This window comes from Physeter macrocephalus, chromosome 11, assembly GCF_002837175.3.
Source record: "Physeter macrocephalus isolate SW-GA chromosome 11, ASM283717v5, whole genome shotgun sequence".
Taxonomy (NCBI): Eukaryota; Metazoa; Chordata; class Mammalia; order Artiodactyla; family Physeteridae; genus Physeter; species Physeter macrocephalus.
The window spans coordinates 83,138,594-83,154,211 of NC_041224.1; the positions used below are offsets into that span (position 1 = coordinate 83,138,594).

The 15,618-nt window shown below is 51.0% G+C and overlaps 1 protein-coding gene across 9 annotated transcripts in view; it reads right to left on the reverse strand.

The window, feature by feature from the left end:
* SLCO3A1 (solute carrier organic anion transporter family member 3A1) overlaps nt 1–15,618 on the reverse strand; it is a 335,014-nt gene that overhangs the window by 60,159 nt on the left and 259,237 nt on the right. For 7 of the 9 annotated variants that reach the window (XR_003681759.2, XR_003681758.2, XR_003681757.2 and 4 more), the window contains exons 4-5: nt 9,420–9,683; nt 5,999–6,121 (exon numbers count right to left, since the gene is read on the reverse strand). Coding sequence is in view for 6 of the 9 variants with exons in the window: in XM_028495251.2 (XP_028351052.1) it covers nt 5,999–6,121; nt 9,420–9,683 (387 nt within the window). In the remaining 3 variants the exon portion in view is untranslated. The remainder of the gene's footprint in view (nt 1–5,998; nt 6,122–9,419; nt 9,684–15,618) is intronic. The other 2 variants (XM_024114938.2, XM_024114937.2) reach the window with 1 other exon arrangement.

Below are 15,618 nucleotides of genomic sequence, written 5' to 3' on the forward strand. Positions count from 1 at the left end.
CCACATGCCCAGGGCAGGCTGTCATCCCGGCACCACCGACCCCACTGGATGCCCTTGTCTGGGTCCTCCCATCTGTCTCATAGGAGGAGCCAGGTGCTCTCAGGTAGAGCAGAGATGGAGCAGCTCCATCCCCAGACATGGGCATCGTGCCTGGTAAGAGCAGATGCTTAATACATGCAAGGTAGATTAAAGAATCCAATAAAGAAACAAATGACTTGCATAGCCTTGAAAGGTAACCGTCATAGTCTCTTAAAGAACATTAGCTGTAGAAACAGAGACCAATTTATGATCACACCATTTGTGATGCTCTGCAGGTTCATGGGCTGTGAGGAAAGTGGGAATAATTAGCTAATACGGTCATTTCCATCACTGATTCTGGAGGTACCCAAACCTTCCCTTGAGTAGGTAGGGGTGGGGGAAATCCCAGCGGGAGGGGAGGCCTGTGGTGCCTCCCGGAAGCGAGCGCCTACCATGAAGTTGGCCCCAGACCAGCAGCCTTGGGCCCCCTGTGGCCTCAACACTACAGAGGAGCCCATCCCCCAATCTCTGCCCGGGGCATCCAGGGGAGCTTCTAGCACGCCTCTCATGGCTAACTTTGAAAGTAGCAACTACCAGGCTTCTGTCTGCCCATCTTCAGTAAGGTAATAGGCAGACAGTAACACCTCCCTTGTATGGAGAAGGTCGTGGTTGGAAAGAACAAACAAGAAGTCATCAGCATAGGAAATGAGCATCTACAGCGAAACCCAAGTGCCGGATGGGTGTGGATCGGTTAGGAGAACACAGAGCCCATCAATTCCACTGATTCTTTAAAAGTCACCAGCTCCTTACAGCCACACCAAGGAGGAGCAGTGTGGTTGCCCACTAGCCAGTTTAAAGCAAGAACTAAGGGTCCACAGAGGCATGCCTAGCATCTGCAAGCTGCTGCTCTAAACTGAGGTCGTCCCAGTCATTTCCTGGCATCAGCAGTGTGAAGTCAGAAACATGATCCCCGGGCTTCCCTGGTGGCGCAGTGGTTGAGAATCCACCTGCCGATGCAGGGAACATGGGTTCGTGCCCCGGTCCGGGAAGATCCCACATGCCACGGAGCGGCTGGGCCCGTGAGCCATGGCCGCTGGGCCTGCGCGTCCGAAGCCTGTGCTCCGCAACGGGAGAGACCACGACAGTGAGAGGCCCGCGTACCGCAAAAAAAAAAAAAAAAAAAAAGAATCATGATCCCCACACGATTTCAGAGGTAGAGAAAGGAGCTTGGGAAGCAGCAGGCTCTTATTCAGACCCCAATATTGCATCTTTCCATGTTGGCCGCAGACAGAAAATGACTAAGGAAATCAAGAGTCTTTTGTAAGCAAACGGCCACTTTTATAACTTCACGCCAGCCCCTAGAACCTTCTCTGGGAGCAGGGCGCCCCACCTCAGTGGTGGTCGGGCTCACTGCATCTGACATTCACAAAAATGCTAACGATGGGAGAATTCATTCCTGGGAAGTCTGGAAAGAGAAACAGCAGTGTCCAGAAAAGAAACGGTGAAGCCAAGCACCCAAGCTGACGTACGTGCCCATCTCTAAACCTAGGCTTCCTAATGCTACTTCTGGAAGTGCTGGGTTTACAGCAGGTCTTCTCAGAGCCTTCGATATGCTAATGTCAACCTCCAAGAGTCATGTCACAGACTGTCCCAACCTTATTTCATCAGTGGGTCACCTCCTCCATTTTATCTTATATGCAACTGCCAGAGAAATTAGCTCCTGGTGGAGACCCCTCAAGGGACCCCCACCAGCTCTGACATTTGTTTTCTACTGGGAGCTCACTTAGAATCTTCTGGGGAGATTTAAAGACATCCAGATGCCTGGGTCACCTCTCCCCCATCCCCCTTCCCCACCACAGACTCAGAGAATCATAATTTGTAGGGATGCGGCCCGTGAATATGTGTGTTTCAAGAAAGCCCACGTGCAATGCTGACTCAAATCCCTAGTTGGGAAACAATGGCTCATAAAATAAAGTCCAGTCTCATTAGAAGGGCAATGAGAAGGCCCTCAATAATTCAGTCATAATTTTACCAAAGACTTACTGGGCAGCTATGGATACCAGGAACTCTGCTGGATGTGGAAGCTGAGACCAGCCTGCCTTCTATCATGACCTTCCCTAAATCCTCTTCCCAAAACCAGATGTCTCTCTTCCACGCACATCTCAGGCACCCCAGCCCGGAAGCCTTTGCCCTCCCCTCCATCCACGGGGATCCTGCTCGTCCTTCAAGATCAGGCTGAAATGCTGCATCCTTCACGCACCTGTCTTCAAATCCTCCCTCTGTGGTCCTCACTATATCCCTTTGAACCTCCCACAATCCTCGCCACCTTCTATCCTGTATCATAGCAACACTTCATAAGTGCGGGAAGAGTTAGCGTGAATAAAAGAGTCCTGGGATCCCATAAGTCTGAGAAATATAGATTAAAGCCAGCTCTCCTTAGAGCTGGCCTTCTCAGAGCCTTTAACACAAACATATTCTATGACTCTCCAAGAGCATCAGAGTATACATATGGTTTCCCAACTTACTTGGCCATGTAACCACTACTCCTTGTTATTGTTGTTGATTTGTTTTTCTCTGAGCATCTCAGAGGACTCACGTTCCAAGGAACTCCCATTGGGAAATGCTGTCTTCTAGTTACTTCTCTCCTTCCTCCCTTCCTCCCTCCCTTCCTTTCTCCCTCCCTCCCTTCCTTCCAAAACCACGAGGAGCATCCACAGCATGCCAGGCATCGAGCTAGGTGTCCTCACATACGTTCATCTCAGGCGCTTTGCTGAAATAACTTGAGATGGGGAGTCGTGACTGATTCACGGATATAACCCCCAGCGCATCCTCCATCGACACCGATACGAACGCGATGAAACCACTGACCAGTCTGGATCCTGGGGACCTGTAAAAATGACACCTGTCACACGGTAGCCTCTGAACCACAGCTTGGCACAGAATTCCAAGCGGTTGGGAAGGCAGATGGTTTCCTTGGCCACGGAATCAAGAGAGAAGACTTTAACAGGAAACCCACACGAGGGGAAAGCACAGTTCTGAAGATGAATCGCACGATAAAAAACACTCAGCCGTTTAGCCTGAAGAACAAGGACTCTCAGATCACTAGGCTCCTCACAATAACACTAGGCTGAAAGGCAACAGGCCCTTAATTAAGAAAGATGTAGCAGAAACCGACTGCTGGCTGGCAGACGATGGCGGTGGCCTGGCAGAGATGCGGAAGCCGGAGGCATGAGCTGGGTCCCACGGCCAGGCCAACGCACGTGGGGGTCCCCGCGGGAACAGTGGGTGGCACAGAGGTGGGGGGCGAGTATGCACCCTGCCCAAGCAGCAAGACACCCACTAGGAAGATGGGCAAGTAAAGACACGCGCCCAAAGGCACAGTACAGGTCAGCCTGAGCCACTGGGCTGGCAGACCCTCTGATCTGGTGGCTGGGGCACCAGGAGATCCTCCTCCCCACACAGGTAAGTCACCTGGGAGCCAGCCGTGACACTCAGCACAGGTGGAGCTCCTGCTAAGCCAGTGTCTGCGCGGGTGGGTCAAACACAGGCCGGAACTCTGGGAGGGGCTGTGTGTGAGGACGGCTTTAGGGATAGCAGCAAACCGTGCTGGGCTGGGCAGTGCCTGTCCAACGATCCATGCATCCCCCCCATTTATCAGATGTGTACTGAGCATCGGCCATGTACGAGGGCATGGCAAAGACGGATGTGGTCCCTGACCTCATGGAGCTTATGGAGGAAGTGATCACTCCTACAAAGGTCACATTCTGACCATGACACAGAGAGCAACATGCCGTGGAGGGGGTGCCATCAGGAGGTCAGGAAAATGTCCTTGGGGAAATGATGTGTGAGCTGATGTCTGAAGATGGGATCAGAATTCCAGGGGTGAGAACAGCAAATGCAAAGTCCATTGAGCCTGGGGAATACGGAGGACTAAAAAGAGGCCAGCAAGGTGAGACTGGTATGGTGGGAACAGGGTGGCAGGTGTGAGAAGAGGCTGGAGGGGCAGAATCTGACTGGGCTGCTGGCGGCCACGTGAAGGGCTCGGCCTCTATCTGTCAGGATCAGACGCATTCTGAACACATCCTAGTGTGGATGACAGCCTGGAGGGGTAGGGCAGACTGGAGTCCAGGACAGACCATGAGCGGGGGGCAGAGATATTAGGTGCTAAAGTCAGCAGAACCCTGTGATGGATGACATCAGGGGTGTGGGTGGGGAGAGGAGTGGGGAAGGTACCAACCCAGGCAGATTTCATCTCCCCTAGAAATGAAGGTCCTCTAGAGTCGGGCTCTGCATTTCCTCTTTTGAAGAGGGAGGAAGTGGACATTAAGAGTGGAAGTTTCTCCAACACAGTAAAGGCTTTTGTTCCATCCACCCCAGACCAATCCCTTTTTCCTTCTCGGTTGGTTCATTAATAGTTGAGTGGATCTTTGTGGTAAATAGAGGAACAGAGGAAAGAGTTCGGGTTTGGGAGTCTCAGACCCAAGTCTGGTCCCAGCTGCGAGAACCTGGCTGCACAGTTTAACCCCCCAGAGCTCCGTGTCCCCATGGGTAGCATGGAGATTGGTAACAACACGCACGTTATCAGCCATACTATGGGGGCCAAGCGGGAGGTCTGTGCAAGTGCTCTAGAAGTCATCAGCTGTACTCCACGTTTTGGGCGCGGTTTTTAAGATTCTGAGCCTGAAGGCCCACCCCGACCTTGCCAGCTCAGCCATCACCCGCTGTCACCTGGTGCAACTCTCTTTTCTGGGACAGGAAGAGGCCACTTGGCAGTCAGCATAAAGGGCGCAGAGACAAGAGCACTCAGCTTTTGACTGCTCTGCTCACTCAGTGATCAAAGGTGGGCTCTCCCTTCAGATTTTAAGCTGCTGGCACAGTGACACTCATCCCCACTGGGAAGTCCATCAGAGGGTCAGGACACACCAAAGCTTGCAGGAAGTTGTCCTTCCCTCCCTTTTTAGCTGGACCCTTGTCTAGAAGACTCATTGTTTTAGGACACGTCTGCAGCCACAGTCACAGTTTTAGGACACGCTGTTGAAAAGTCACTTAGCACCTGCTGATGCCACTTTTTCTTTAAGAGAGTTTGTTTATTGCCCGAAGATGCAGCACAATGTCGTGGTTAAGAAGACAGATACTGAGGCCCTCCACGGTTCAAATGCCTTTCCTTTCCGTCTGTAAGCCTCAAATTCCTGGTCTGTAAAATGGTACCAATGTCTCATGGGGTTGGGGGGGATTAAATATGATAGTGTATGAAAAACAAATGTTAGCTGCTATTATGTGTGTATGTGCGTGTGTGTGCGCACAGGCAAGAAAGTGTTCATTTGTTTACTCATTCATTCATTCAATCCATATCACCTACGTACCAGGCCCTAAGCTAGGCAGTAGGAACAAAAAAGATGAATGAGAGCTTCGTGTCCTTGGAGAAGCCACAAGCTTTGGGAAGATGCAGGCAAACAGATGGGTCACTGTGTAGTGGGGTTACCCCAAGTGCTTTGCGGAGGCTTTGAGGGCAACAGAGGAATGCAGCTAATCTAGTACTGAGCAGACAGGGGCATGAACGCAGAGGGGCTACAGGGAGGGCTTCTTGGGAAGGTAGGGACCGAGTCCCGCCCAGAAGTGGATCAAGGGAGGTAGGGCGTCCCAGGCAGAAACAGCAGCAAAGAGAAGAGTGCATGAGGTGTTTTGAAAACTGTACAGAACGTGATGGGGAAGTTGGACACACCCATGGCTGCAGAAACCTGTGGCTGCAGAAAGGGCCTGGGTCCTAACCATCAAGGCCCCTCCAGGGCAAGTGAAGCTGGAGTCAATTTCCAAATGCAACACACAACTGTGGATGTGAGAAGAAACACACTAGCTAATGATAATACTGTCCATTTGTCTGTAACAGTCCCCTGAATTCTTTCCTCCCACCAGATCTAGACTTTTATAAACCATTCTGCAAACTCTGAGCATCCAGATTCAAGGAGACCACGCTACGTACGTGCAGTCCCGGCCCCCAGGGGCTCACGGTGCAGGAAAGGGGAGGAGTGGATACAGCAGTCAACCCAAGAGGAGGGAGGTGGTGGTGGTGGGGGTGTCCTGAAAGATGAATCAGCAAAATGCTCTGAAGGAGAAGAAGGAGGAGGAGGGGCTTTAGAGTCAGGGAAGAAAGGAAAAGTTCTTTGGTGGAACAGCTGAGATGCAAAAATGTGTCTTGGATTTGCAGGCTCCCACCTGGGGGAGATGCTGGAGTTTCACAAGCCCAAGCATTTGTTCGCCTGCTGCCTGCTTTGTGAAATGGATATGTGACAGTCTCCACAAGACAGGGACGTCTGGGCTGTGCAACAAGTAACAGCTTCTCTACACGGTTCTGGAACAAGATTCTGAGCTTTCCATCTCTCACCTTCTTATAACAATTGAAAAACCCAACTGGTAGCTGACTTTGTTGGAAATAGACCTTCAAAGCCTGCTCTGGGGGGAGAGGGCTCTGGAAAGTGATCACAGGCCTGAAGTCCTCTGTCACCGAACAGGAGCTCTGTGTCCTCACCTATAAATGGTAATAAGTCCTAATATTGACCTTATGCAGCTGCTGTAAAGTTACACCAGACACCACATAGTAAAAACCAAGAGGAGTTGAATGACACGATCAAGGTTGTATGACTAGGAAGTGGCTCAGCTGGATTTGAACCCAGGTGAGCAGCCCCACGGCTCTCCCAGGAGCAGAAGAGGCTGTGTGTCTTGGTCCCAGAGGGAAGGAAGGTGGAGCGGCTGCTCTCGCGCCAACAGCAGTTCTTCTCAGGGGCCTTTGCTATCTGTAGAGCTTGGCAGGGCACACAGATTGATGGCTAGAAAAGAAACCCGTTTGCAAGCTCAAATGAAACGCATGAGAAATTGCAACATATAGATCTGTAGAGCAATGTTAATCCCTCTGATATGTGTAACGATGCTTAGCTTATCTGTACCCGTAAATGTGTTGCAGGCTGTATGCAAACCAGCGGGGCTTCCGAGGCTGCAAATCAGATGAAGAGTTTGGGAGCGCCTGGCAGCATCGCATGCTGCTTTTGGTGGAAATGTCCACGTGGCAGAAACATTTTGTCTCACGTGGAAAAAATGAAGGATATAAACCACCGTGGCTCCCTCTCCATGTGTTGGCATGTGTAAAATTTATTAGCATAATAGCTCGCTCCACTGTACCCTGGCTCCTGGGGATTCTTCTAGACACGCTGCCTTCCTTTCCTGCTGGACATCCTTTAGGTCCATTAATGGACCTGATGCCTCTGGGAATTGCTAATTCTAAATTAAAAATAATTAACTATCCAAGTGGAGCCCACGTATACACAGGCCATAACTTGTGATGGCTCTGATCTAGTGAGCCTCAGACCCATCTACCCAACTGTGTACTTGTCAGCTCAGACACAGCAAGTTCAGCACTCACCTTGTCATTGGTTCGACTTTGCCCACTGCGTGCCTCCCCTGCTACTATACTTGCTCCAGAATCTAAGCTGCCTTGGTGACCTCTGCGTCCCCAGAGCCTGGCGGGATCTCAGTAAATGCTGACTGAATTAACAAATGGGTTAACCAGTAATTGAATCAGAGCCCGAGAATTCTGAAACCATGGCATCCCTCAAGACTCAGCTCAGCTCTGCACTGGACCCAAGAGGTGGGCTTTCGCTGCCTGTTGACTGTATTTCCATAAGCTATGGCGCTGCCTGGTACTGTAGTTCTCATCACATTAGGCCGCCTTTCTGACTTGCTGGCCTGTCGCTACATTGGACAGTGAGTTCTCTGATGGCACAATTGTATCATTTTCACCTGTGTATCCCCAGAGATGAAAGATGAGCGATTACAGGTATAGCCCTTACCATCAGAGGCCTAGGAAAGCAGGGCCATCATCCTGGGAAGAGGAAATACCTGGAAAGGCTGCCACCACCCAGGTCCAAGGTGCCCTCTGCAAGGCCCGCTCTCAAGCCAGCCCCATCTATTGCCGTGGATCTGGTCCCTGGGACACTGTGTGGCCAGCTGTACTATCGGAGGGTCAGCAGGCATCACCCTCCAGCCACCTGGGGGCTCCTGAAGGGGGCCCGTTTGGGGAGCCTATTTTAGGAAGCACATACTCCTGAGGGTCCAAGCCAAGGCAACCTCAGAGGACACAAAGCACGGGGCCTTCTCATCTAACAGAACATTCTGGCCCTCAGAGAGGAATTTTAAGATCATCTATATTCCACTTGACGACTTTGGTAGAAGCCATCCCGGAACATGGAGTCAAACATGACATTAGGTTCTTAAATTAGTCTCTTCTGGGTATTAGCACAAGTTCTTTGAATTCCTCGCTGGCTAACAGGTGGTATTAACTGACAAATCTTCCAAGGGCAGTGCCTGAATTCTCACGACCACGCTGTCACCGAGGAACGGTGTTACAACTTTATACTTGTGGAGAGAAGCGCAGAGAAGTTAATGATCGCAGAGCCGGTGAAGGACAGAGCAAGAATCTGAGGGCAAGGTCACTCGAGGTTCTCAAGCATCTCCATAGAAAGTGCACCTCGTTAGACAGAGCTCAGTAAAGAGACGCTCATCAAATCTCTAAATCGAGCACCGCAAGCCTTGCTTCTCCCCACTTCCAAAATCCATCAAGTTCTTCAGGGGACCCAGCAGGAAGAGTTCCTTGAATTAGGGAGCACTGTGCGTACCTCTCAGTGGGGAGGGGGCCAGGATAGATACCGAGCAGCCTGGAGGCTGTCCGGTCATCCTCCTCACCTCTTAAGAGACTGTAGCAAATGTGGAAATAACCAGGGGCTGTTGACGGGGTCCCTCATTCTCATTCTGCATCGCTGTTTGTGTCTCGCCAGTTTGTCAGAAAAGATGCACTGGTTTCCTCTAAAAATGGTGATGAGCGCTCTGCTGCATGCTAAAGTGCGACTTTGCTCTCAACACTGAGTTAATCTTTCTTTCCAGAGGAACACAGCTCTCGTCTCTAATGGAGGGGACGGAAGGACAGCGTGAATCTAAGGAAGTGCGCTTTGGATGTGGCTTTTCCAGAACGCCTGCTTCAGGTAAAGGGAGCCCAACTGCAAGGTCTTACACTGCTTCAGTGCGCTTGTAAGTGGCCTGAAAGACTTCAAAGGAGGGCCATGAAACGTCCAGCTCCTTCCTTCCCTCGCTCACTTTCTTCCTTCTACGCACATTTATGTGTATCATACATCAGGTGCTATGTTAGCCACTGGGCTCTCGGCTTGGGGGGGCTCGTCTGCTGCCCCTTCGCTAAATGGTAGTAACTTTGCGTTTGCTTTATGAAGCCCATTTACTTCTCAGGGATCAGTTAAGCACAGGGCCAGGGAAGGCAAATCACGCAAAACCAGTGTGATTCTATTTCAGGTCCCCCAGCATCCGGTCCTGAGTGCCAACTGCCAATGAGGCGCCCTTACCTCTCAGCTGCTGGAAGCAGGAGGCACTGCTGTCCGGCTCCAGGGGGTGCCTCAGGACCCCGTTGCTGGGCTTGGGTCTCTCGTATTCTCTTTCGGGGAGCATGGCCTGTTCGCTCTCCAGGGCGGGGTCTGAGTGCGGGGGCAGAGACTGTGGAAACCCAAACATCCAGACGGAAGAAAAGAAGAGTAAGGCACCGCAGAGCAGAAACCCACCCCACCAGGCTCCGATCCAGCGGGGGTCGTCCGGGGTGATGTCCAGGTTACCTGCAATCGGAAAGAGCACGGTTAGCGGGAGGGGACCTGGCGGGGCCTGGCATTTGGTGGAGGTTTGCAATCAGTTCTACACATAGGCCGAGGGCTCTGGAAACGGCCTGGGGCGGGGAAGACTGGCCCCTGGGCAAAGCAGCCTAGGGCTTCACAGCCGTGCTTCTGGTTTTCCTCAAGCTGAAGGCTGATGGCTTTGCCTCCTTAATCTTCTTGTCTACCCTGTGCTTGCATCAGTCTAAACAAAAACAGTCAGAAGCCAGACACCTTCTGAATTTAGGCTGGAATTGACTGGCTTGGCAGAGCTGCGAAGGTCTGCTAACAAAAACACAGGGAAACAGAAACATTTGTCGCTCAAGGGTATAGTTTTCTATGTATATTCACTTGCACCCCCTACGAGGCAGCTAACCTGAGATCCCATTCCACACCCCACCCCCGTTTTCTTTTTGTTTTTTTTTTTGCGGTGCGCGGGCCTCTCACTGTTGTGGCCTCTCCCGTTGCGGAGCACAGGCTCCGGACACGCAGGCTCAGCGGCAGTGGCTCACGGGCCCAGCCGCTCCGCGGCACGTGGGATCCTCCCGGACCGGGGCACGAACCCGTGTCCCCCGCATCGGCAGGTGGACTCTCAACCACTGCGCCACCAGGGAAGCCCCCCACCCCCGTTTTAAATCAGTTCACAGATCACACGCGGCGGCGCAGAATGGAAGTCAAGAGCCAGGATACCTGGACTGAAATCCTGCCCACTTCTCGCTGTGCGACCTCAGGCCGGCAATTTGAACTCTTCATGCCTCAGCTGACTGATCTGTATAACACTGATGTTATGATGGTACTTACCCTTATCGAGGTGGGAAGATCAAATGAGCCACACCAGACACAAAGTGCTCAGGATAGTGCCTGGCAAGTGCTTAAGCACTTAATCGATGTTAGCTTAATATTTATGTTGAGGGTCGTGTTTCCAAGCTGCCAGGGGATGGGTTAATTCAAACCTTGGCTGTGGCCTGTGGTTTGGGGGGCCAGTCCTCTTTTAGAAAGCTCTGCGGCCAAGGTCTATGCTTTAAGGCAACATGCATGTGGTTTGGCTCTCCTGTCTGTGACTTCTTTGATCTGCCAGCTGAAGTCAAGAAGATGTAAACTACCGCTTAGCCCTTGGTAGATGTTTCTCCCTCTCTCTACAACTGCCTTTCGGAGCAGGGCACTCCTGCATGAGCTGCTTAGAGATGTCTCTTCGATGATGATCCCATATCCCTGGGGCATGGAAGGAAATTCTTGGAGATCTGGACCACAGCATATGAGCTAAGAACGAATAGGGCTGTAGGCCTGGACCAGATAGATGGATGGGCTTGGCAAGAGAAATGACCACTGTCACCAGATGAGCACTCCCCCATTTGTAAAGTGCTCTCCCTGAAGACTCTTCAGCTAACAGTAATGAAAACACCAGCCGTCATTTACTGAGGGCTTACTCTGCACAAGGCACCATGCTGAGTGCATTCTTAACTGTTCCAATCAACTCTCCCCGCAACCCTACGAGGTAGGGCCTTTTACTGTCCCTATTCCATATAGATGGAGAAATCGAGGCTTAGAAAGGCTGGGTGCCTTGTCTACATCCACAGAGTTGAAGACTGGAACACAGGCATCCAGTCGCCAAGGGCTACACTCTTCCCCTCTTGACTGGCAGGTCTTTGTTTTGGGGTCCCTGGAGGGTCCTTAGTGGATAATTCCTGTGCTTTGTGCGATGGGTAAGACCACCAGCTCTTCTGATAGTTGGCAAGTTGGCCTTTGCAACATCGGTAGTCTCTGTCCTGGAGACCCTGACATGAGCCTAGCAGCAATAACCAGGGCACCTGAATGGGCCAGTTGCTTTTGTGCAGCTTCATGCCAGAGAGGAGTATATACTCTATAGAGTATATACTCTAGTGGACTTGTGGTTGAATCCCAGCGTTGTTACTTACTAGCATGTGATGCCGGGCAAGTTACTCACCTTCCCTGAACCTTAGTTTCATCATTTGTGAAATAAAGAGGATAGCCATGGACAGTGGTTTCCAGGATGAGAGGTAATGAAAAAGCATCACCTGACACAGAGTCGGCTCTTATCTATGGGAGCTCTTAATGTTTTACTTTTAGGGATATATTTATATAAATGGGAATTTTAAGGTACAGACTTTTTTTTAAAAGGAGTATGGCATGGGAAAACACAGGGTGATCTTGAAAGCATCTTTATGCAAACACGAGAAGAGAAAAGGAAGTCACACCACCTTGGGTAGCTGAGCAAGTCTGTTTGCACCAATCGCTTACTGTTTTTCTTCACCTACTGCCAAGCAATGAATGAAAACAAAAGATGAGAAAAGGGAGCTACAGTATTTCCCTCCTTTGTCTTTGGGCCCCATAAATCCGGCAGATGTGAGCCAGTAGGGAGAGAGAAATCCTGGCAGTTGTTTGGGAGAACAAAATCAGTAGCACGTAGAAAGTCATATTTTAGATAGGAAGTCAGTGACTGTTCTACGTGTGAGAAAACATCCCCGCGAGAGGGGCTGCGCTGGGGGAGGTGGATGTTTATGTGAATTTGGCAGCTCGCTCCCTGTAGGCCTGTGCCTGTGGGTGGAAAGCCGACACGCACTCGTGATCCCTAAGACAGGGGAGGGTACCCTATCTGTGTCAGCATCAGAGCACACCTGCCGCTGGGGTAGGGGCCGGTGACGGGTCTGGAGGGAGATGCGCGGAGAGCAGGGATTTGCAGAGCCAGGAAAATCACAGTTGACTGTTCTGGGAAGTATTGATTTTTTTCCCCTCCATTTCAATTATCCAGAGGATGGTGGCAGGGAGAGAAATAACAGGCTAAGAAGAAACCAGTCAGCTTTGCAGTGTGCTGCCCTCAGGACTGGTCAGCCTCGTGAGTGGAGCTTCAGCCCAATCTTGGTGGCTCTTGGGAAGACAACGAATGCTTGACGCCAGCCTGAGAAATGTCTCTTCTGAGGCACTTCTTTCCTCTACCCATCTCTACAATGAATAGTATTTTCAGGAGGCATCTTGGCCATTTAAGATGAATATCCACCCCACCCCCCACCTGCTGCCTGGCAACTGTCATCGCTCAGCAGATACTGTTCTAGCATTACCCATGCTGAAGGGGAGTTCTCTACGTGGCATGGCAAAGCATGTGTGCTAGACATTACCCATATCTGCACTTGGGTCTCCTCCTCTGAGAACGAGGAGGGTTTCACCTCCCTTACTGTGGAGTTAGGTGTGGCCACGGACCACAGAATTTTGCCAATGAAATGCGAGAGAGGAGACACATGTCTCTTCTGTGTGGAGATGTGTATGTGCTGGTGCATGACTCCCCATGCTCTTTTTTCCTGCCTGATCACGAAGCATGTGGAATTCTCCCTAAGATGATGCCTGAGAAGCTACAATGAACAAAATGTGCCTGCTGACCTGCATCGGGTATATAACACAAGCAGGAAATAAACCTTCAGTATTTCCAAGTCACTGACATTTTGGGGGTGTTTGTTACTGCAGCATAACTCAGCCTACCCTGACTTGTACAAAAGGCTTAGGAAATAAAAAATCATACCCTTTAAGAAAAGTAGTCCTGGGCAGGCTTAGAATAGCAATGGTATTCTTTTAGGTCCAGGTAGGGGGCCAGGCGTGAAAATCTCTCTACTTCTCTTTCTATCTGGTTCTACTTAGTGTGCTGATCTTTAAAAATGATTGCAGTTTCAGCCTTTTGGCGAAGGCTGCGGTCAGGAAGATGCCCAGAACACAACTGAACAGCACAAATCTGTCTCATTTACTTAGAATGCATCAAATTGCCAATGAAGCTAGAACCGTGGATAAAGAAAGATGTTGAGAAGGACAGGGTGGAGACAGTATCTTGGGCTGTGGGAACAGTTGAGCAAAGGCCTGGCATCCTCAGGGGACTCTGTGAGTGTCCTGGGTAAGCTCCCTCCAGCCACTTGCCTGCCCCTTGGTCATTCCAGGCACTGAGGAAAAATGCTGGGAAGGGAGCAGAGGGGAGCAGGGAGAGCCACCCCCTCGGTCACCACGAGGCCAGCACAGGGTGGGTCTACCTTTGCATACGTGTCTGTAGGCTTGTTAAGATTTCTGCTTTATAAAAGCTATGGTTCTGACTCTTGCACTCTTGGAATCGAACATTTGGAGGGCTTCTTGGTTTCGTTGGGTGAGCTGAGCAAGCTTTGACAGCTGTTCATTCCCTCTGTTGAAGGTCATGTAAACATATGGGCTTCGTTGAGATTTCCCTCCATTTCCAAGGACCACTACCATTGTTGGTTCAAACGAAAGAAATCCCCAGGAACGGGGTTAAACCAGTTTAAAACTAACCAACCAAGCCACCCATGAGGATACCCAAGACTGCGAGAAGGAGAGATCAAAGCAAATTGGGAACATTGACTAAGTCCCAGGCCATACTGATGTGTAAGCGATACTAAGGCTCTCTGAGCAGTTTTGCTTTGTTTTCCTCAGTCCATTTACCTATTTTTCTAACCTACTTTGTAAAACTTTTGCTATGGGACTCAAGAAGTCCAAGAGTATCATTAAGTTCCAGACCTAATTAGAAACCGGAGACAGGGAGGGGGAGGGGATGGAGGGCAGCATGGATGGTTCAGAATCCCAGCCTCTGGACTAATTAGTCCAACGTGAAGGAATCTGGTAGTGGCAGCCAGCCCCAGGGTGGCAGAGCTGGATGCTCTCTGCTTGTCGACCTTTTCTGTGAAGCCAATGGACGGATGTATCTTTCTGCAGCTGCAAACGCTGTGCAGCTGTAGCAGAGCGGGCTGGTGTGCCTTAGGACCAGTCTGTACGGAAGTGCTGGCCGTCAGGGCATCTCAGCAAGGCCTCTGTCCATGGAAGGGGGCAGCCTTCTGGCTAAACTCCTGGAGAGGTTTCAGGGAAGTGAGCTGCCCAGTTGGGGTCAGACAGGCCTGGGCTGTGAAGTGAGTTAACCTCTCTGTTCCTCATTACACCTAATTTTACTGTGTGTTTACTATTCCCCAGGCACTGTATTAACTGCTTTGCATGATTAACATGATCATGTCATCCACACATAGACCCATGAGGAGAAATGGCCCCAGGATCACACAGCTTGTAAGGGGTATAGTTGGGATGTGAATGGAGGTCTGGTCTGATGTTTGAACTCAGAACTCATAATCACTGCAGGAGGACACATCGTCTGTGAGGTTCCAAAGAGGCATTCTATGTATTTAAAAAGGAGTCAATTCACGGCTGCCACTGTCATCAATTTGTTAAACCCACACTGTGAAGCTTGGTCAGTCCAGCACTCAGGGGTCTACTCTGCTACCAGGCCCTTCTTCCTACGTCCTGCTCTTGACTGGTCTCAGCTTTACAAAGATATTCTAGAAAAGAAATTCTGCTGGCACCATCACTCTTTCCCCAGGCTGTCAGAGGAGGCATCTATCCTCCTTAAGAAGTGGGGCCGAGGGAACCACAGAGGGCTCAGACACGGATAAAAGGCAGCCGCAGCAGAATCCCTATGTCTGAGTGCCGCCAGGGGAGCCCTCCTGGGGAGCTGCCCCTGGGGTCTTGCAGCCCCACAGCTGGCCTGTTCCTACAACCAACCACCTCCCCTGCAGCCCCAGCTTCACTGACACACAGATTCCAACCAGACTCCCTCACCGGTCTCTGCCTTTCCACCCTGTTTCCTCAGCCACTGCAAGGCTGCCTGGTGAAAGGCACATGCCCTTCTCCAACTACCCCATAACAAGGGGCTCCCAGGGACCTGCCTTGCCCACCTCGCACAATTCCCAGGCCACTACTTTTCCCAGTCCCCCGAAACATATGGCTGTGTGCGTGGCCCCTGTACATTCATGCTTAAGGGCACATTCCCAACAGGCTGGACAGCCCGAAAGAGGGGCTCCGTCTTAGTCGGTGAGGAAAAGACAGGGAAGGGTCATCCTGAAAGAACTGA